This window comes from Panthera pardus, unplaced genomic scaffold (assembly GCF_024362965.1).
Source record: "Panthera pardus isolate Hobbes unplaced genomic scaffold, ASM2436296v1 HiC_scaffold_6, whole genome shotgun sequence".
NCBI classification, from domain to species: domain Eukaryota; kingdom Metazoa; phylum Chordata; class Mammalia; order Carnivora; family Felidae; genus Panthera; species Panthera pardus.
Genome location: NW_026526991.1, coordinates 79,871,315 through 79,894,547, shown reverse-complemented (window position 1 = coordinate 79,894,547; position 23,233 = coordinate 79,871,315). Strand labels below are relative to the sequence as shown.

Below are 23,233 nucleotides of genomic sequence, written 5' to 3'. Positions count from 1 at the left end.
GGTTATCTCCTGGTTTTCTACTTGCTGAGGAAGGCACTCTGAGACAATGGGAACAACGATGTAAGTGTAGGCAAGGGCATGTATTTCAGGAAGACACGATGTGATATATTTTAAGGAAGTTCTACCTTTTTAAAAAGAAAGGAAAATCCATTTGCAAGTGATTTGTTGAAAACAAGACTGACATGGAAAATAATTTGCCTCTCAAATATATTGTTAGCATTTGCTTAATCTGCCATATATTCTTCACTCTTCAACCTTGCTTTTTCCTGCCTCTTGAGTCCCATAAATATTGAAGTTATTATTTCTGACTCTGATTCAGAGACCCATATTGCCTCTTGTAATTTAGGTGAATTGCTTACTGCAACACTAGAGATAAGATTAACACCCTCAGGAAACTGAGAATGCTAAGAAATAGTATCCAATTAGGACCTGTGGCAGGTTGTATTTTTCAAAAATGATCATAGCGGTGTTCCCAATCCACATTCTCCCTGTCAGTTGCTACTCCCTGTCAGTAAGCATAGTCTATATCCCCTCCTCTTGAACCTGGGACTGAACTTTGGGCCTGCCTGAACAAATCTGATAAATAGGACACTGAGTGATTTTGAGGCTAAATCAAACAAGGCAATAAGGGCTCCACTCTTTTTGTGTCTTGTAATAATCACTTGTGAATATAGCCATCATGCTGTGACAAAATTCAAACTGGCCTATTTGGGGCGATAACATGGAAGCCCCACATGGAAAGGAACTGAGGCCTCCAACCTCCAGCCAGCATCAGCCACCAGATGGGAGAGTGAGTAAGCCTTCGGCTGAATGTAGCTTCTAGTCTTCACGTCTTCCAGCCGAGATCCCAAATATCACGGAGCAGAGGCAAGCTGCTACAGCTGCACTATGTTCAAATTCCTGACCCACAGAGTTCATGAGCATAATAAATGGTTGTTTTACACCACTGAGTTGTAGGGTAATTTGTTTTGCAGCCATAGTAACTGGTACGGGGCCACTTCTCCACTCAGAGATGGATAAGGAAGTATCTAGACAAGAGCAAAATTCTTTTTGAGAGATAATTTTATATCTTCATGGTGTGGCCTGGATTCAAAGAGTAATTTTTAAGAGGCATATGTAACTAATATTGAGATGCACAGAGAAGAGGGGGCAGAGAACTGGTTATTAAAAACTGTCCGAGCAAACAGAGCTCATGCATTCAGAAACCACCGGAAAAAGTCTCTGTTAGGTCCAGTTAAGCACTCTGTGTGATTCCATGCTGTTTCAAGACTTGGAATATTATCTAGACTGTTGGAGCCATCCAGAAAACTGTCTTTCAGAGAGATTTCAACATGTCATTAACTAATTCTTCCAGCTTCAGAAGCACAAAATGAGCAGTGCCAGAAAGCAACATGGCTGGAGCTTTCACTGCATTAAATAGATCTGACAAAGTTTAGAAAATGAATGATTCTCAACAACAACAATTTTCAGTGATAGAAATTAAGAAACTTGACATTTTTTTCATTTTATTGTTAAAAATTCCAAAATGTGTATAATTTTCAAATAATTTTATAAGTTATTGTTACTAATTCTTTTACTCCTCCATTTATTTTTATTCTATCTATGTACCATGAAAACAAAGCATCTACGGACTGATGCAAACCTCTATTTCATGTATTTTATTAATAGATGATGTACATTTAAAGAATACCATCATTAGTGTGCTAAGTGCTTTGTAAAATAACTTGCAGTTTCTTTTAATCATTTTAAATCCCTTATACATATTACTTTTTGTGAAGGCAAAAGTACCATTTGTTGAAATTCTTGAAAATATATTACAGTATTTTTTTCTAGTATACAGTTGCTAAAATAAATTTAGTAATTATCTCTTCTCATTTTGTTCTTTATTTAGTAAATTCAGCAAACATTTAGTCAGCCCTCATTACATGCCAGGTACTGTTCTAGACTTCGGAGAGGCAGAAGTAAATGCATCAGAATCTATGTCTGGTTTCCTAGGATTTTCTTAGGGAGCCTACATTTTAATGAGGTATGAGGCTGACATTAAACAAATGTGTGATATTTGTGGATGTTACATGCCTTCGGGATCAGGGTGATGAGTTAGTGATGCGGCTGAAGAGCAGGTGTGCTGTTTAGAAGTGTGTGAAAGCAGGCCTCAACCATGAATTGAGGTTGGCGTGTAGAGAGTGATGAAGTCATGCAGTTATCTAGAAAGATATTCCAGATGGAGGGAACACCAAGTGCAAAGGGCTGATACAGAAAGGAACTTGGTTATATTTGAGAAAGGGCAAGGAAGACAGGGTGGCTGCAACCAAGTGAGCAAAGGGAGACCAAGTCAGAAAGATGTCCCAGAAGGAAAGTGAAAAAAAGTGATTCATTGGAGTTGTAGCTCTATCAAATGCTGCCGATATGTCCAGTAAATGTTGACTTAAACTTGAGTAGCCCTTAACTAATGTAATCTGAGGAGCCCACATTGAAGGGACTTCAAGATTATAATTTAATCTCTAGAAGGTATCCGATTTGGGATTATTTCATTTTTTTAACTTTAAATATATATATTTCAGAGAAGTAAAATAGAGTGATCATTACAAGTTGTAAGCATAAGATGTACGCCTAGGATAAAAATGGGGGACCGGTGGTTGAATACAGAAGTTTAAGAAAAGAGAAGGAATAGTGTAAAAGTTTCAGATGTTTGTATTTTGTTTAAATAAGTTATGTGGGGTATAAATAGGATATATCTAAAAAAGTAAGTAATTGTTCTATTTATAGATGTCAGCAAGTATAATATAATATGCTGAAAATTCCATCCTTTGTAAAACTGTATAACTTACAATAAATAAAAGGTTAGATAGCAACTTAAAAATGTGTAAGGGGATACAAAACCAAAATATTTAGAGACCATTGAATTAAACCAATTTGAAAACAGTGTCATACATTTGTAAGGTACTAATGTCTAGTTAGTTTACTCTATTCCATGTGACACAGTGTGTCTGTAACCTTTATCAGCCATTTAGAAAATGGTTATCATTGGCCATACGTGTGTCCAGGAAAGTAATATTGGGATGGGACAGTGTAAGTTCTGTTCAAAGAACTCAAAGCACACGGGTCAGTAGCACTCATTCTCTCAGCAAACTATTAAATATTGGCCAAGAAGAAGATATTACTCTCATTATTTCCTTGCAATATGTGATATTTGGACACTATTCATTAGTGAATTGGGGCTAATGATAGCCCCAGTGCCATATTTGATCTGGGAAATTATATCAGTGTATTTCTTTAATGTTCATTATGCTTGATCTATAAGCAAAATGCAGGTATACATGAAGTTTTAATCAAGCTACCTGATTTTAATAATGGCATAATTCTACTTCAGAATATTTTCATTAAGTCTGTTCCTTTTCTTTGATTTAGAGAATTGTAACTGGCTTACCCATATTCAAATCAGGCACCTGTAATCTCTTTAATTAGGAGCAAATTTCCAAAACAGTCTTTATTTTTACATTAAATTTGTAATGTACAAATTTACACTTCACAGTAATGTACACTTCATTTTCTATTAATAGTTTGCTTGCCTGTGAAATATATAGCCTTTGAATATTTTCTTCTAGAGTAATTATTCTGTTTTTGTCCATTTGTCAAGTAAGTTATGATTAATTTTTCAGTAACTCACATTTCAAGTGTTTGTTATTGGTAACTATAGTTATGATATTTTGATTAACTGATAAATATATTTCCCAATTCTACTTTTCCCTTTTTTGCATTACCAAAGACTATTGAGACGTATATAGTTAAAAATTATGTGGTTCCCTTTATAAGAACTCTAGAATACTAAAAACATAACCACTCATAGGATCCTTAATATTTATTGTGTTCCCCCTCCCACCTACTTGTTTTGGATAAAATAGCAGGGTAATGAAAAATGATTTTGAAATGTTGCTTTGCTGTGTTTCTTTTTCAAACTTTATTTGAATAGATAAAGATGTGGCGTATAGGGGTGCCTGGGTGGCTCAGTCAGTTAAGCGTCCAAATCTTGATTTCAACTCAGGTCATGAACTCATGGTTCATGAGTTCAAGCCCCACCTGTGCTGGAAGCTTCAGGCCTGCTTGGGATTCTCTCTCCCTCTCTCTCTGCCCCTTCCCCCCTCGCACACTCACTTTCTCTCTAAAAATAAATAAATAAGCATTTTTTAAAAAAAGAACGTGGTGTATATGTGTATGACACACATACACAATGGAATATTACTTAGCCATCAAAGAATGAAATCTTGCCGTGTATTATAATTAAGGTAAATAAGTCGGAGAATATACTATGTGATTTTACTCGTGTGGAATTTAAGAAACAAAGCAGATGAACATAGGGCAAGAGAAAAAAAAGAGAGAGGGAGAAGGAAGCAAACCATAAGAGACTCTTAACTACAAAGAACAAACAGGGAGGGAGGAGGATGGGGGAATCGGCTAGATGGGTAATGGGTAGGAAGGCACTGGTGATGAGCACTAGTTGTCATATGTAAGTGATGGATCACTAAATTCTACACCTGAAACCAATTTTACCATGTAAGTTAACTAGAATTTAAATAAAAACTTAAAGTGCGTTTCAATAAAATACTTTATTAAATTTTTAAATAAAAAAAAGAAACTTGTTTCCTTAGCCTCTCCATCGGCTTTACTGTTTGATTTGAACAACAGGAGTATTTTGTGGTCTTTATTACACACAGGTATTTTGTAACAATTTTCTTATCAAACGCTTTTGTCATGTTCCCTGTATTTTTAAATATTTTAGGATAGGAATAGTCTTTTGCAGTATTATTCATTCTTCCAACACAACTTACTAGAGTTCATTTTAAAAGATATTCTCCCCACAAATATTATTTTCATTAAATCTTAACTTTCTTCCATAATGTATTATACGTTAATTCATTGTGACAGTATGAGTTCATACTCTGGAGCCAGGAACTTACATGTTCTGTAAGTATGGTTTTACTACCAATTCTCAAATATAGAACTTTTTAATGTTTTAATTTCCTTGTTTGTAAAATAGAAGTGATAATCATAATTTAGTCAGTTCTTACTTCCCATTCTACTTTTGTTTTTAATTTCTTTTTAATGTTTATTTTTGAGAGAGACCGTGAGCAGTAGAGAGTCAGAGAGAGAGGGAGACAGAATACAAAGCAGGCTCCAGGCTCTGAGCTGTTGGCAACAGAGCCTGATGCAGGGCTTGAACCCATGAACCATGAGATCATGACCTGGGCTGAAGTCAAATGCTTAACCAACTGAGCCACCCAGGCGCCACCCCCCCACCATTCTACTTTTGATACTTCTTCTGAAAATACAGCTGACCCTTGAAGAATGCAGAAGTTAGAGGTGCTGACATCCCACAGTTGAAAATCCACGTGTACCTTTTGACTCTCCAAAAACTTAACTACTGATACCTTACTGTTGACCAGAAGTCTTATCGATAACATAAAAGTTGATTCACACATATTTTGTATGTTATGTGTATTATATACTACATTCTTATAATAGGGAAAGCTGGAGAAAATAAAATGTTATTAAGAAAATCATAAGGGGGTGCTTGGCTGGCTCAGCTGGAAAAACATTCAATTCATGATCTCAAGGTCGTGAGTTTGAGCCCCATGTTGGGTGGAGAGATTACTTTAAATAGGGGCGACTGGGTGGCTCAGTGGGTTAAACGTCCAACTTTTGACTTTGGCTCAGGTCATGATCTCACAGTTTTGTGAGTTCTAGCCCCATGTCAGGCTCTGCACTAACCCTGCAGAGCCTCTTGGGATTCATTCTCTCTCTCTCTCTCTCTCTCTCTCTCTCTCTCTCTCTCTCTTTCTCACCCTCTCTTTATCCCTCCCCTGCTCATGTTCTGTCTCTCTCAAAATAAACTTTTAAAAAATGATTTAAAAAATAAAAGTAAAGAAATAAACTTAAAAAAATAGAAAATCATGAGGAGAAAACACATTTGCAGTACTGTACTATAAAAAATCCACATGTAAGTGGACCTACATAAATCAAACCTATGTTGTTCAAGAGTCAACTGTATTAAACTAACCTGATGAAATTAAGGAAGGAATGTTGAGTCCTAATATCAATAGTTTGCACCACTTTTTGTGAACAGTTTTATACCAGTGACTGCCCATTGTGGGTCATTAGCTTTTTCAGTACAAGGAAGCTGTGTGGAATGATCATCAAATAATGAGATGAAGTCCCCCAAGAGAAGGAAAAACTCCAGTCAGCTTTCTTTGCTTTCTGGAACTTTATCTCACTTTTTGATGATTGTTCCACATTGTGCCTCAAATAGAGCAGTTGTGATTTTGTTTCCTGTCTACAGGATACATGTAGATCGGTATCCACTACACTCCCAAAGGTCTCAGTCCTTCTGCTGTCCTTCACTCAAATATGTCTTTTCTTAACTATGGTTCAAGTATCCTTTAAAAATTATTACTAGATTGATAATTTTTACAGTAATCCACGAACTAATGGAATTTGGCAATCCCATGTTTAAGTTTACAAGAGGAAGACTACTTCTGCAGAGATATCTAAGATCTTTGTTGGTGTGGTGGTCTTTCTCTCTAAATATCATCCCTAACTTTTACCAGTTTCTCAGCCAACGATTCAGGCAAGGCTAGACACTTCCTTTATTTTTATGTAAAGCTCTCCCATCATTAAAAGACTACTTCTTTTAAAAAATGAAGTTTGTATTTCTGCATATACTCACCATAAATTTAAGAAATGTACTTCAGTGTTTTCTTTGAAGACATGCTATAAAATGAGACCACCATATAACTTTCTTAAAAACACTTAACTTTTTAGAGTATTTTTAAGTTTACAAAAAAATTGAGAGGAAGATACAAAGGTTTCCCATATACCCTCTCATCCTACACGTGCATAATCTCCCCCATTATCAACATTCCCCCACCAGAACAGTGCATTTGTTAACACTCAATGAACCTATATTGACCCATCATAATCGCCAAAATGCATACTTTACACTAAGGTTCACTCTTTGTGTTGTATATTCTGTGGGTTTGGACAAATGAATAATGTATCTATCATTATACAGAATATTTCCATTGCTCTAAAAAACCTCTGTGCTTTGCTTATTCATCACCTCCTACCCCACCCCTGGCAACCACTTAAGTTTTTGCTGTCTCCACAGTTTTGCCTTTTCCAGAAGTTTTGCCTTTTCCATTATACAGTATGCAGCCTCTTTAGTTTGACTTCTTTCACTTACCAATATGCACTTAAGTTCCCTGCAAGTCTTGTCATGGTTTGATAACCGATTTATTGTTTGTGCTGAATAATATGTCATCATTTGGATGTGCTACAGCTTATTTATCCATTTACCTACTGAAGAACATCTAGTTTGCTTCCAAGTTTGGGCAGTTATGAATAAAACTGCTACAAACATCCATGTGCAATTTTTTGTGTGGACATAAGTTTTCAGCTCCTTCCAACTCCTTGGTATATGGGTAAATGCCAAGGAATGAGATTGCTGGAACATATGGTAAGAGTATATTTAATTTTGTAAGAAACCACCAAATTGTCTTCCAAAGTGGCTGTACCATTTTGCATTCTCACCAGCATTGAATGAGAGTTCTTGTTGCTCCACATTTTCATCAGCGTTTGGTGATGTCATTGTTCTAGATTTTGGCCATTCTAATAAATGTTTAGTGGTATCTCATGTTAATATACATTTTTCTGACGTAGATCTTTTCATAACTTATTTCCCATCTGCATATCTTCTCTGGAGAGGTGTTAAGTTCTTTGGTCCATTTTTAAATTAGGTTTCTTATTGTTGAATTTTAATAATTCTTTGTATATTTTGGATTACAGACTTTAACAGATGTGTCTTTTCAAATATTTTCTCCTCCTCTGTGTCTTGTCGTCTTACCATCTTGATACTGGCTTTTACAGGGCAGAAATTTTTAATGAATCTGAGCTTATCAATTATTTCTTTCATGGATTGTGCCTTTTATATTGTATCTAAAAAGGTATCACCGTACCCAAGGTTATCTAGGTTTTCTCTTCTGTTGTCTTTCAGGGATTTTATAGTTTTGCACTGTACCTTCAGGTCTACAATTAATTTTGAGTTCATTTTTGTGAAAGGCTAAGGTGTATATCTAGATTCATTTTTTTGTCCTGTGGCTATCTAGGTGTTTTAGTACCATTTGTTGAAAAGACTGTTTTTCCTCAATTGTACTGTCTTTGCTCCTTTGTCAAATATCAGTCCAGCTATATTTATGGGGGTCTATTTCTAGACTCTCTTCTGTTCAACTGATCTTTCTTCAATCTGTTCTTTCACCAGTACTGTGCTACCTTGATTACTGTCACTTTATAATAAGTCTTGAAGTCTGGTAGTATTGGTCCCCCAACTCTTTTCTTTCTCTTCAATATCGAGTTGGCTATTCTGAGTCTTTTATTTCACCATATAAATTGTACAATCAGTTTATTGATACCCATAAAATAACTTGCTGGAATTTTTATTGCATTATTTTTATTTTTTACCATTTTTATTTTTATTTTCTACCATTCACATACTCTTAAGCTATTACAGGAGATTATATTCCATTGGTTGTTTTTCAGTCCCCAAATTAAAAATGGCTAAATTGCTGGAAATTTTCATCTCATTCACTTAACATTTTGAGCTTATGCTCGAATTCTTGAGCTTATACTCTAAAAAGTAAATTTTTGTTTCTGATGTGATGGTAGACATGCACAGTGTAAAGTTGATACCTTTGTCACTGGGATCTATATCTGTCTCCTAACAAAAGAAACTAGAAATAACAGCATCGGTAAGTCCAGAGGTAAGCAGTTTAAAGCTGGTACAGAGCCTTAAAAAAAGTCATAAATGATTCAGGATCCTTCTGTCTTTGTACTTTTTCTATCTTTAGCACTGGCTTACATTGTTAAGGCTACAGAATAATAGCTGGAGCTCCAGTAAACACGTTTGTGATGGAGGAGAAAGGAAAAATGAAAACATTAAAGGAAAAAGAATTTGGGATAGGAGTCTGTCCCATTTTTAAGGAAATCCCCCGGAGGTCCTACCCAGTAACTTACACTCCCATTTCTTGAGCTACCCCTGGCTGGGAGGGAGTCTTGGGAGTGATGGCTTAAGGATATTCCTATTGGTCCTAGAACTAAACTAAAATTTTATTGGTAAGAAAAAGGAAAATGGAATCTTGGAGAGAGAATTCACACACTGTGCCATATTTCCTGACTTCTGATACCTTCTGTTTGGTGGGTGTTTAGCGTTAATTATTTTTCAGCATCTTCTATTTGAGCAGGTGCTATTGCCATTTTTAGGCAGCAATATCCAAGTTTAGCTTCCTTAATTGAAAGCAAACTTCCTTTACTTGTTTACAAGAAGGAGGAAGGTTAGGGTTTTCTTACATTCCTTGTTCCAGCTGGGAGGCAGCAAGGGATTTTAAAAGGACTGACTGGGTGTTTGCCCACTTGGTTTCCTCAGTAGGATAAATCTGTTTTAAAATGTGCCAGACAGATGGTATTTTTTCCTTAAGGCTTCACTGATCAAGTGCACACCATAAAATCCTGAATGAAGAGGAGGAGCGGTACTCTATATTTTAAATGAGAGAAAAAAGTCTATTCACACTAACTTCCATTTGGTTAAACGATGCTTTGTTCCATTGGTTCAGTTTTGAATGCTGAGGAGTTCCTAATGGGAATCAGATGTGCATGACAGCTGTGGAGCATCTCACACTGTATACTTAGCCAGTTATATCAGTAGTAATGGAAATATGAAGGTAAGCAAGTGAAGACTGTTTAAGTCTCAAAAGTACCACAAGGGTGAGATCCATACCATACATTGCTTTTACAAATGTTTGCCTTTTCTTTTGTTATGGACCTAGCAGGAAGTAAGTAGTCTGTTGTTTTTATATACAGCCGCTGAGGTTTATAAGTTCTTTAAGGCAGTGATTTCTTTTTTTTTTTTTTTTAATTTTTTTTAACATTTACTCATCTTTGAAAGAGAGAGACAGGGCGTGAGTAGGGGAGGGGCAGAGAGAGAGGGAGACACAGAATCTGAAGCAGGCTCCAGGCTCTGAGCTGTCAGCACAGAGCCCAACGCAGGGCTCGCACGACTGAGCCCCCCAGGCGCCCAGGCAGTGATTTCTTATATGAAATATTTAATATGCCAGTTTTTCTTTAAATACTGCTGTTGCATTTTCAGGGAACTATTTGTGTATTGATATAACAGAAACCTTCCTGAACTTATTTAGGAAGAGAAGATGATCACATGTTTTAATGACTATCTGTAGGGCTTTTGGCATCTTGACAGGTTTTTGCACAAGTGTATGCAGTGCAAGAAACTCCTACATATTTCTAGCAAAACAGGTATTATGGCAAGGACCCCAATCATAACTGCAGTTCTTATCTGAGCAGGCAGTGTAGTATTGCGGTTTAGACAATAGGTTTCGTGTCATGCTCCCCTGGATTTCAGTCTTGGCCCTGCCACTTGGCCAAGTTATCAGTCTCTAAGCCTCAGCAGCCTCATTCATAGAGTTTCAAAAGAATAAAAATGAGAAAATACATAGTTTACGTTTCCCAATGGTGCCCTGCACTTAATGCAATCTCCCTGCCCTGAGCCTGGGCTAGACTGAATGAAATCGGGTTATGAAAAGATTGTGGCTTTTGTCTTGGGTGCTCTCTCACTCTCTTGGTGTGCTTTTGATCCCTCTCATTTTCTCTTGGATTGCTTGCTTTAGGAAGTCAGCTGCCCATATTATTACGCAGCCTTGTGGAGGGCTCACATGAGCTCTGTTAGAAATGGATATTTTGAGGCCTGCCAACAGCCACGAGAGACCTTGGAAGCAGATTCTTGCCCAGATGAACTTTGAATTGACTATAGCCAAGCTGAGAACTTACTTGATGGCAACCCCTCAGTAGAGACCAGGAGCGAGAGGCATTCAGTTAAGCGGCACCCAGTTCCCTTACCTACAAACTGTGAGATGATAAATATTTTCTGTTTTAAACCACTAGGTTTAGGGTGATTTGTTACACAATGACAGGCAACTAATACAACACATAAAGATGTTCATCTCTGCCTGGCAGGTAGCAAGCACTACCAATCAAGAATTAGTAACACTATTCTCAAAACAAGACGAGACTTATTTCAACATTGTGGGATTATTGATCATGCACTGTAAATCATTTTCAGTATATGTGTGCACAGAGCTCATGAACAAGCCTTGTGGACAGCCACTTACCTGTTTTTGTAGATAAAACATATAAGACAAAATTTATCAGTCATCTGAGATTATAAGATAGCATGGGAAGACAGGACCCAGGAGGTCATGTAATTCTTTCTTCTACTTCAAAATAAGATGAAATTTGAGTTGCTGAAGGTCAAAACAAAAGAGGAGATAGATAGTAATTGGCAGATGTTCCTTAGATTGACACAAAATAATGCTAAAATCTTTTAAAGATGAATTGACAAAAATGCAAGAGTTTGTGTTTGTTACTTGAACATTTTGTTACATAACAGTATCTATTTAGATCTTTGTGTTTATTTAATTTACAAAAGGCCATCCTACAGATTGCAGTATTTGCAGTAACCAAGACCTTGAAAAAATAATGTGGGAAAAGGTTGTTTCATCGTTTGGGAGCATGTAACAAATTACATTAAAAACTGTATGTGGAATGTCATATTAAAATCAGTCTTCTGCCTTGCCAGAATCAATCCATCTTATATTTGAGATAAACTCATAGCTTGCCATTGAACTCTAAAAAGTAGGATATGGAACTTATTAATGGGTAAATATAACCTTATGGCTTAGAGCCCTAAGATAGAATTTCTGTATACTACTTCTGCAATTTTGTTTACCTTTCCTTTTGTTTTTCTAAAATTTCCCTAAATCTATGGCTTTCTTTTTTTAAGTTGTTTTGGAAATTTTTATATTTTCTTTGGAAATTGTCAGAATTGGGACTAAAGCAGTTGTTACCAGAACCTCCCCCCACCAACCCTGCGCTTTTTTTCAAATTCATTCAACTTCGCATGGGGAAGCTCATATCATAAAGTCTAGTGGCTACTATCAGGCAAGTAAGAGTAAAATCTTTACTCACTACTACAGTACATCCTTTTCTGGCCAGCTGTTTGTTTCAAGATTGAATAAGGTTGTATTCCAAGGTGGTGTGCCTGCACGTCAGAATCTGGAATGCATATTGACTTATTCTGTCCAGATGATTTTGCAAGGAGCAAAAATGAATATTCCCATAGCCCAGTGGATTCTATGGTAGTTTGAGATGAAAAGACAGGACTGCCCAAATATGTAGAACTTAACTTTAGATGATTCAAAAACAGAGAATTTACTTGCCCTAAGACATCTTAAAACAAAACAAAAGAAAGCAAAAAAACAGTTCTTCAGTTGTGGCCAATAAGGTTTAAGACTCTTTATACCCGTTTTTCATTTACTCTAAAAGAGCATCTGTAATTCATCTTGTGCATGGTAGAAAGTTACACAATTTCTTTATATGTTGACATTTTTTAACTGTATAAATAGTCAGACCTGAAATATACTTTAAAGTTGAAAAGTATCCTCAAAGGGAAAAGGAGATGAGAACTCTGGATTGAAAGTCTTCCTGGGACATGAATGATGACCTGTAAATGTTCTGGTAAAGAGATTAGGCCTCCATTTTCTGAAGTTCATGGTTGAGGCAGTTGGCACTGCCTTAGTTCAGACCACTGCCCTAACTACATTGAACCTTTTAGAGTCAGAGTTATTCTAAACATGTATTTTATGTAACATTATTATCCTAAAGTTGGTTCAGAGTCCCTTTCAACATGATTTACAATAATGACATAGTTATATTCCCAGAGAGGGGATTTCATGTCTAAACTCAAGCTTTATATACAATAGATCCCTCTTGCAATCAAATTTTCTTATCTGAAAATGTCAAGAAAAGACTATTTTAAAAGAGAAACTCTTTATGGTTAATATACCAGTAATAAAACAGATAGCATAGAATCTCCATTAATGCAACTAGTAATGTTATACAAAAGTCTAAAGTTTCTTAGGCTGAAATGATGAGAAGCAGAATTTGAAGATACAAGAGAAAAGTAAAGATGGTCTTTAGAGCAAAAATATTTAAATGTCACACAATAAAAGTAATCACCACTCAAGAATAAATTGATCTTCTTCAAGTCTGTCAGCCCTTATTATGATGGTTTCATAAAACATACCAAACCACTACAGTTATGTTTGCATATTGAGTTTTAAAATGGATCTGCAGTCTACTTCCTTATGTCTACATTGAGGCTAAGAGTGGTGATGTCACCACACCCAGAATAGTTCTCTGCACCTTCTAGGAATGACTCTTACCTACCCATTGTTAAATACTTAGGGAGGGCCTAGAATGTACTTGATACGTAGTAGAGTTTTTTTAAGCAAAGATAAACTCAGGTTGTAATACATTTAAATATATTTTAAAGAAGCATATTTTTTAAGTGTAGGAAGACATACAAGTTTGTGAAACTGGTCTCTGAACCACCCAGAGCATCAATTTAGACTATGAAATCTCAAAATATCTTCTCGCTAAAATTCCATGCTTACTTATAAGAGGAAACTCGATCAGTGTAGTCTTCTTCCTATATTTGCAGTTTGTTTTGAGTCTACAGGAGTTCTGAAGAAAAATCAATTTGTGGAGCATTTTTCCAGTTATGCTTTATGCACCTGCACACACACACACACACACACACAATTCCAAAGTTTAAAAAAGTTGGAGAAATGTTACCATACTATAGCCATTTTGGCAATTCAAATGTTTATGAGCACAAAAGCTCTGAGGAGTTCTAAAGAAAAGAAACCTTTTTAATTCCTCATTTCCCAAGCTTACCTGACTAAAAAACCCTAAAACAAAAATAGAACTACTACATAGAAATGATATTTTACACATTGTGGGAAACACTACTCTAGTTTGTAAGGACCTCAACAACTTGGAAAAATCATTGTTAGTAGTTTCCTTGGGCTGCTATAACAAAGGACCACAAACTGGATGGCTTAAAACAACAGGCATTTATTCTTTGACAGTTTAGCCTTAGAAGCTAGAAGTCTGAAATGAAGGTGTTGGCATGGCCGTGCCATCTCTGAAGGCTCCAGGGCAAGATCCTAGCTCCTGCTGTTGCTGGCAATCTGATGCATTCCTTGGTCTACAGCCACATCACCCCAGTCTCTGCCTCCATTTGCACATGGTGTTCTTCCCTGTGTCTGTTTCTGTGTTTCCCTGTCTCTTGAGTAGGACAGCAGTGATTGGGTTAGAGGCCATCCTAATCTGGTATGACTCCATCTTACATCTTAATTATATCTGCAAAGACCCTTTTTCCAAATAAGTTGACATTCATATAAAGATGATTTCAAAATTTGTATCTCTTGCCCTGATCTCCCTCCTGAATTACATACACTCTTCTATCCAATATCTGACTTATCTGATAGGATTAGACAAACCAACCCCGTCTAAAACAAAATTCTAGTTTTCCTCACTCCAGCTGCAGTCCATCATCAGTAAATGGCAATACCATTCTGAGAATCACCTTTTATTTCTCTTCTCCATTCATCCACACTTCTAATCCATCAGCAACTCAAGTTGGTTCTATCTCAGATATGTTCCAAAACTGACCTACAGTGAAGCTTCCACTGGAAGTGGTCTGAGTAATGTTATATCTTGCCCACACCAAAAGTCTCAGAACTGGGTCTTCCTCTTCCACTCTTGCCCCACTACAGTCTGTCATCTCCAGTAACAAAATGTGGTCTTTTTCTTTTTTTTCTTTTTTTTTTTAGCGTTTTTAATTTATTTTTGAGACAGAGAGAGACAGCATGAACGGGGAGGGGCAGAGAGCGAGGGAGACACAGAATCGGAAGCAGGCTCCAGGCTCTGAGCCATCAGCCCAGAGCCCGACACGGGGCTCAAACCCACGGACCGCGAGATCATGACCTGAGCTGAAGTCGGACACTCAACTGACTGAGCTACCCAGGCGCCCCAAAATGTGGTCTTTTTCAAACCTAGAGTGTGGTCACACTCCTGCTCAACACTCTCCAATGCCCTCCTACCACCTAGAGTGTCCTACATGCTCTGGCCACTGTCTTGTTTCTTTGATCCTCCCTCCTTCTCCCCATTGCTCATTTTGCTCCAGTTTTACTATATGTGTTGCCCATCCTTAGTCAAACCAAATCCGGACCTACATTTCGGACCTCACTCTTGCAGTTACATCTGCCGTAAAATTTTCTTTCCGGATGCATTTGCATGGTGCCTTTCTTCCCTTTCTTCTTTCAGTTCTTTTCGTTACCAAAAGCTCTCACCTTGGTTTTTGTCAAGTGCTACTTTGTTATTTTTTATACTACTGATCTCCACCTGAAAAGTATTAGTTTGTCTCCTCAAACTACAGTATAAATTATGATAAAACTGAGTATTGTCTGATTCATCACTGTATTTCCAGTGCCTATAATGCACATCGTAGGTGACAGAGAAATATTAAATAAATGAGCAAATGAAAGAATGTATGAATAGTCCTAAGCAGACTTTCTCCACTACAGTCAAGCCTCCTTCTTCAGTGTCTCTCAATAGTCTATCTTTGTTCTCCTAACCTGCTTTCCTCAAATTTCTAACACGTCTTCTCCTCTTTATCTAAGGAAATGCTTTTGATACTCTGAGCACCTGTTCAAGTCCCACCTCCGTGAAGTTTTCACTGCAGCCCTCCTGCCATGATCCCTCCCTGTCTGTCATCTTCCATTAGACTCCATCTTTACACATCATCTAATTGTTCTTCAATTACTGTGTGTGTGTGTCTCTCCTGAAAGATTATAAACTTCTTAAGGACAAGGACATTATTTTATACTTTTAGTGCCCAGGCCTCAGAGCAATCATGTACAAAGAGTAGGCGATTCTGACTTTTTTATTGATCAACTGATTAGCTGATTAATTGATTACCTCAATCTCAAACATGTAAATGAAACAACTTGAGGGCCTGTTGTGAGGGGAGGTGTATAATAAAGTCAGAAAAAGAGGGATGTTCATATCCAGATAACACCATTAAAGGGTCGGCATCATAACAAACAAGTGACTAAAGAACTATTTCATTTCTTATTAGAAGGTAAACAGTCTTTCTTACCCAATATGATGATGTTAACTGGAAAATCTGCCTGAGTAATCACAGTTCCAGATCATCATACTTGACCTTTCTTCAGTGCTCATGAAAGAGTTTGTTAGTGAATGTGAAAACTGAATCCATAACATGTACTATTACTAAACTGATAACATTTGTTTATGAATCACCTTCCATCAGTGAATTTGCCAGATATCCATTCTAGCTTTATTAAAAAATTAGATCACTTTGTAAGCATAGTTTAAAATATGGTGGAGGGCAGGTTAAAAAAGTAACATTGATAAAGGTAAACCTAGTATTTTCACATCTCTTGGTATATGTTGCCGGTAGAGGCCCAAAAGATATTGAAATTAGTACTAAGTGTATTATATATATCATATATATAAGACATATAATATATATATTCAAAAACAATGTATAAGATTTTCTGGGATGTAAACAGTGCTCTTAACAGTTCTATTAAAATAACCTGCATAGGGGTGCCTGAGTGGCTCAGTTGGTTAAGCGTCTGACTCTTGATTTCGGCTCAGGTCATGATCTCATGGTTGTGAGATCAAGCCCTGCATCAGGCTTTGTGCTGACTGTGGAGCCTGCTTGGTATTCTTTCTCTTTCTCTCTCTCTCTCTGCCCCTCCTTGCTCCAGAAAAAAAAAAAAAAAAAAAAAAAAAAAAAAAAAAAAAAAAAAAAAAAAAAAAAAAAAAAAGCCATACTTGTTTGTAATTGACTTTGAATTGTGCTTTTTAGACCAAGGTATGTTCACCATCCATTGTATTGTATTTTGGAACGAAAGCTTATGTCTAGACATGTTTTTCTTTTTCTTTGCCATAGCATGAAATACTAATGAAAAGGTAAATCTAATGCAGGGAATTACTAGGAACTCATGTGTTCTTTTTTTCCCCTCCTAATCTTATTAATATTAACTTCTGGCAAGTAGTATGCTTTGAAATGGTTTTCAGCGGTATGCAAACTCAAGAGATGCAAAGAGGGGGAAAAATATTAATAAAGCACAGGTGTCTATTTCTGAGACCTCAGAATTTCCAGGTGATTTCCAGATATCTGAAAGAGCTGAATAAAGGCTGAAGCAACAGAAAATGAAGGGAAAACAAAGCAGTTAGAGCTACAGTGTTATTAAGAGATTGTAAACCCCATATCCAGAAATGTTTGCCACCACTACCCTGGACATAATATATTGTCAGCACAAAGTCATAGAATACAAATCTTTGATTCACTTTGAAATGAAAGTCACAAATACAGGACTAACCCCCAATCTTCAAGGGGCAAAAAGAGTTGAATATTTTGCAGAAATCTTCTTGCCTCAATAAAGGATAATAAGATAATGCCTAATAAAACAGAAGCTGTTGAAATTCGGGAATTTGCCGTGAACATCAGCTTGATATACTCGTTTCAGAGACAGGAATTCACTGTCTTCATAAGAGAAAGATCTTAAGTGTTCCTCCTCACAGATATGATGTTATGTATCATGCCCAGGAAGCACCACCAAATTAGAAGTTCAGCTCTGTGATGGCCCAGTTTATCTAGGGGATCAGTGTCACCTTATTGCTCCTTGAAGTGTTGAGTTCCTGTTGATTTAATGGATCCCTGTCTTCAGAAAGTCCTGGAGAGGCTTAGTGAAAGATGCAAAATGAACTTTGGAGCTGTCTAACCCCAAAACCAGTATGGCCATCATCATATAATCCACTAATTCCATAAGCAAAAGAAGAGAAGTGCTTGATATGTTTAAGTAAACATTTTATCAAACCTTCTTATATATATTATGCTTTTAAAATTTTTACAAAATATGTATTCATTCTGAATGGATAAGTAGAGATGATTATTGTTACTTAGCAACAGTCACAGGTTGCGTGTTATGTGAGCTTGTGTGATAGGCCTTCTAAAGCAGCAAAGTTTATCCTCCATCTCATATTCAGAAATTCTAATATATTCAGTTAAATTTCATTTTAATGGAACTCCTGATTATTCTAGGGGCTTCTAGAAGACTGAACTATTAAAGCTAACACTTATGATATATGAACATGAGTTATGAAACTTAATTGTAAAGCAAACACTCATGAAGCCACCTCCAAAATGAACCCATGTGTCTCACCCAGCCTGACACTATCCTCTACATACAACTCCAGATACAACCATCCTCATTTGTGATTGCATAATTTCCTTGCCTTAAAAAGAAATATATTATTGCCTACTGATGTAACTCAAAATAATACACTTTAAAATTTTGCTTGGCTTTGTGCTATATGAAAAAAAGGACATCAGACTAACTCTAGTTAATTTATTATTAAATAAATAATAAAATATCCATTTTTATATAAGTACATATAAAATTATAAATACACAATGGAAAAGTATGCAACGATTTAAGAGAAGAAAACGGGTGATCCTCTCATACACTGCAGATTGGACTAATATATTAGTATCCTCACTCTATAAAGCAATTTGGTATTATCTATCACAATTTAAAATATGCAAATATTATGATGTAGAAATTTCACCTATTAGAATCTGACCAAGAGACAACATCGAAGATCTTTTGAAAGGAGTGCACTGAGGTTGTTAATGTCCTTGGTGCTTCAAAAACAAGACAAAACTGGAGTAAATTTACATGTCTATCAGTGAGGAGAGTGGCTACATAGATCATGGAACGCAGTCAAGTAATGTCTTAAATGATATCGGGAAAATTTCAGTAATAAAATTTCCACTAAAGCCGTTGAAATAAAGTGATTGTATGCACTCTCCCATAGTTAAAAATTATTAAGATCTGGATCAAATATTTTAAAAACCTATCTTTAAATGCTTGAAAACATCCCAAAATGGATAGAAACTGGGAATAGACTGGAGTTAGTTATTAGTACACCCTGCTGTACTATTTGAATTTGGACCAAGTGCATTTTTTTTAAAACTACAAGTATTTATATTTCAATTTGTTTTATATATATTAAAATAAAACTTTTAAAAATTCACCTTGATCTCCTACATATTTTTTAGATTAGGTCGAACATGTTTTCACTTTTAGAATTAAATATGTATCTGTCATTTCCTGGTAGACTGCCTTGCTCTGTTTGAGTAACTATTGATTCATTCAATCTCAGTAAATATTTACTGAGCGTCTAAACATGTGCCAGACCCTCTTCTAGTTGCTGGGGTACAATAGTCAGCAAGACACACAAGGTCTCTGCTCACTGGGGGTTTATATTGTCATGATGAGCTGTCTTGTTGAATAGACATGTATAAGCAGAGGCATATATTCACCTAAAGGTATATCATCTGAGAGAGGAAGGGGAAAATAAAAACAGGAAAAAGGATGAGGAGAAATCCTATTTCTGTATGTACATTAATGTAAAACTGTTAGAATTGAAGGGACTCTTAGTAGTGTTCAATTTGTTTACATGAGCATTTTGCTAAATACAGTGCATTTTTATTAACTAATTTTTAGGATATTTCAAAGTTTTAATCTTCCAGTTTTTCAGTCATTTTGAATGTCAGCAGATTGTAGAAGTGGAATTTAACAGAATTCTTGGTTGAATTTTTTTCTTTTATGTTGGGGAAAGCTTGTCAGAAGATTATGTCAAATTTCACATAAGTATGAAAGGTATATTCTGTGAAATGGAATTTACTTAACTTTTTGAATTCCTTCATTGTTTTCTAACCTATAGGCAATGTGTTGTCATTGGTTATTTTTATACCAGGGGCAAATTTATTTTTCATTTAAGTTTTTAATTTCAATTCCAGGATAGTTAATATACAGTGTTATGTTTCAGGTATACAATATAGTGATTCATCAATTCTATACATTACTCAGTGCTTATCATAAGTATACTCTTTAATCACCATCACCTATTTCATCCATCCGCCAATCTGCCTCCTCTCTGGTTGCCATCAGTTTGTTTTCTATTGTTAAGAGTCTCTTTCTTGGTTTGTCTTTCTCTCGTTTTTTCCCTTCACTCATTTGTTTTGTTTCTTAAATTCCACATATGCATGAAATCATACGGTATTTGTGTTTCTCTGACTTATTTCACTTAGTTATACTTCCTGACTCCATCCATGTGATTGAGAATGGCAAGATTTCATTCTTTTTCATGGTCATGGCTGAATAATATTCCTCTTTGTGTGTGGGGCGCACACACACACACGCATGTGTGTGTGTGTGTGTGTGTGCTGATCAAATGTGTGCTATTTCTCTAGTAACTGAATACTAATACTAATCTTAAAATTATAATGATTATCACCTCACTTTAGATAATATAGGCCAGAATTAGTGACTACATTGTCTCTGAGTTTAAAGCACTATTTGATTTTCTAAATCATCTTAAGCCCTCATCTAGTGGGCTTCAGTGGCATAATATTCCTTACCCCTCAACTAAGTGTATTTTTTTTTCTCTTTTTCTCTCCCTCTTTTAAAAAAAATCAACAGCTTGATCAAGTCATCCGCCAAAGAAGCCTGTCCAGTTTGGAACTGTTCCTCTCTTGTGCTCAGAAACAGTTAAGTGCTTTAATAGCTACAGAACCAGTTGACATTGAATAAAGAGAACATGACAAGCAAACCCACACTGGCAATGGATAAATCATTAGACCTCTAAAATACATGCTGTGAATTCTAAAGATGCTTTTGTTTTCTTTCCAAACCTTGGAGAATTGATTTCCACTTCAAGGGTAAACTAAACCAATATTTAGAAGAACTATCACAAGATCTGATTTATTTTCTCTTGTTTTCTCCTTTTACATTTACCATTATTTTCATAGTAGTAGGAGCAGCAGCAGCAACAGAAAATAAAATGTGACCCAAAAACCATTGAAAATTGCCACATTACCAAAAGTTAATTAAACTTCATATTCTCTGGTGGCCTATTACATAGTATTTGGTAAAAGTAGTAAATACCTTTACTTATTGCTTCACAGTGGCTCCTGATAAGATTCTGGAATGTAGCCATACATTTAGTTGATTTTGTGGATAAACAGCATGGATTTCCACATCACTAATTTATCTGTGTAACTGGGATATAAAACACTGACGTGACAGAGTCATTCTGATGTTACCAAACCCCTTTTCTATAGAGGGATCTATGTATTTTCATTGGTAGTGATTAAAAATACTGAACATTATTATATTAATTCAGCTTTGATCTGATGTACCACTTAAAGGGGTATGTGTGTGATATATATGCTTATTTCCTGTTTTTGTTCTTCGGAGTCACTATAAATCAATAAAATCATTTTTCTTATTAATCCTATCATGAACTTAATCTCTAGAAAGATAATATAACTTAGCCATTTATAGGAATTCAGGTTCAATATAAAAGATATGAAATCCTTTCCCATTACTTCAGAATGTATTTAAATTATGAGCAGTGTACTTTAATGCAAAATCATGAGTCTTTTTAACATCAGAATTAAAATGCTGTCATTAAAATGTATGCAAACATTTTGTCTTGTTTTCTGAAATGCTTCTATTTCCATGGGCTTTGTACTTTTCTGGGATTTCTCAATCTAATAAAAAGAACTCCAAAAGCTTACTTGGTTATTATTTTTCCTTTTTTAATCTTTCAAAAATTGATTCTTTAAAAAAAATTTTCTTAAACTTCTATATTTATGGATGGTGATTTTTTATACCTCCACCTAAACATTTGAAATAAAATTTGCCAACAGTCATTTTTAAGTGTTGATAACTACTTAGTTTTCTCTTATAAATTTAAATGAGAAATTAAAGCAAACAGCAACATAGTAAATCAAGGAGGAGGGCTTTTAATTCAGGAACAAGCCAATAACACAATGTTATAGTCATATTTAAAATCAGTTGACTCTTAGGGCACCTTGATGGCTCAGTGGTTAAACGTCCAGCTCTTGATTTTGGCTTAGGTCATGTCACGGTTTGTGAGTTTCAACCCCAACCCCAACTGGGATCTATGCTGACAGTGTAGAGCCTGCTTGGGATTCTCTCTCTCTTCTCTCTCTCCCTCTCTCTCTCTCTCTCTCTCTCTCTGCCCTTCCCCCTCTCTTGCACGCATGTGCGCTCTCTCGCTCTCTCTCTCTCCAGATAAAGTTTAAAAAAATCACTTGACTCTCTGTCATCAAATTTAAAATGATAAGATATTTTACAAGTCGCTTAAATGTGAATTAGATGAAAATGAAGCATAGGTCACTGATACTAAGACTCAGACTAAGATCCGGAGACAGTGGAAATGTCAAGAAAATCTAGTCTATACCTCTCTTTCATGCCTGTACCACCACAGATTGATTTTTTTTCTTTTCTGTTTGGGGTTCCAGCTTTGCTATTGGCTTAGACTAATTGTTGTCTGAAGTAATTTGGAACAAATTGGTACTGATCAGTCTACAGGTATTTGCAGAATACCCACCAAGCACAAGAAACTCCTGGATTGCTACAGTGCTTTTTTTATTCCACAGAGCTGCCCTTAAAGATAACTAAGAATAATCATCTGGGCAAAGAATCAATTATTTGAGTACATTGATCCTTCCAAACCGAATTAGCCGATAATCTGTTTCAGTGATGTTCAAATTATGGATTTCCTCTTTAAGAACTGTATTCTCCTTTTGCTCTGGTTATCAAAAGGACATAGACCATCTCCAGTAGTACTCACTAAGAGAATTAAATGCTTCAAGACTGTGCCATGACTAAAGGTAAGAGTTTTTCCCTGAAATGTGAGCCCAAAGTCTCAAAGAAAAATACCCAAATGTTTTGTTTTTAAACTTTCTTTGCCCATTGTATGATTCTGCTAATTATTTTTATGTAGCATTTGCTACCTTTATGTTTAGGTGACTAAGGCACCATTTTGAACGGCTGAGAGGAAGACAGCAGTTAGATGTTTTGAATGATAAAGCTTTATCAAACAGTGACTGCATTTTTAATAGCATGCTTGAGGGTTCATTAGTAGAAAAGTTTTCTGCCCCTGCAAATGAGTATCTTCTTTGTGCCAAGTATTTTCACATCTTATACCAATAACCCTGTAGTTAAAACAACCCTGTGAAGGAGATCATCTATCCATATTTATTAGTGGAGAGGTATTTACTTGCTCATGCATGATGAATGACCAAGTGGAGTTGGGATTCAACCTCAAAGCTTTCAACATGCAGTTTACTCATTCT

At 35.9% G+C, this 23,233-nt stretch overlaps 1 protein-coding gene across 1 annotated transcript in view; it reads left to right on the top strand.

The window, feature by feature from the left end:
- CCDC91 (coiled-coil domain containing 91) overlaps positions 1 to 20,734 on the top strand; it is a 350,703-nt gene extending 329,969 nt beyond the window's left edge. Inside the window, 1 exon segment of the mRNA XM_019452336.2 lies at positions 20,547 to 20,734. Coding sequence (XP_019307881.2) covers positions 20,547 to 20,657 — 111 coding nt within the window. The 3' untranslated portion in view covers positions 20,658 to 20,734.
- The last annotated feature ends 2,499 nt before the right edge of the window (positions 20,735 to 23,233 follow it).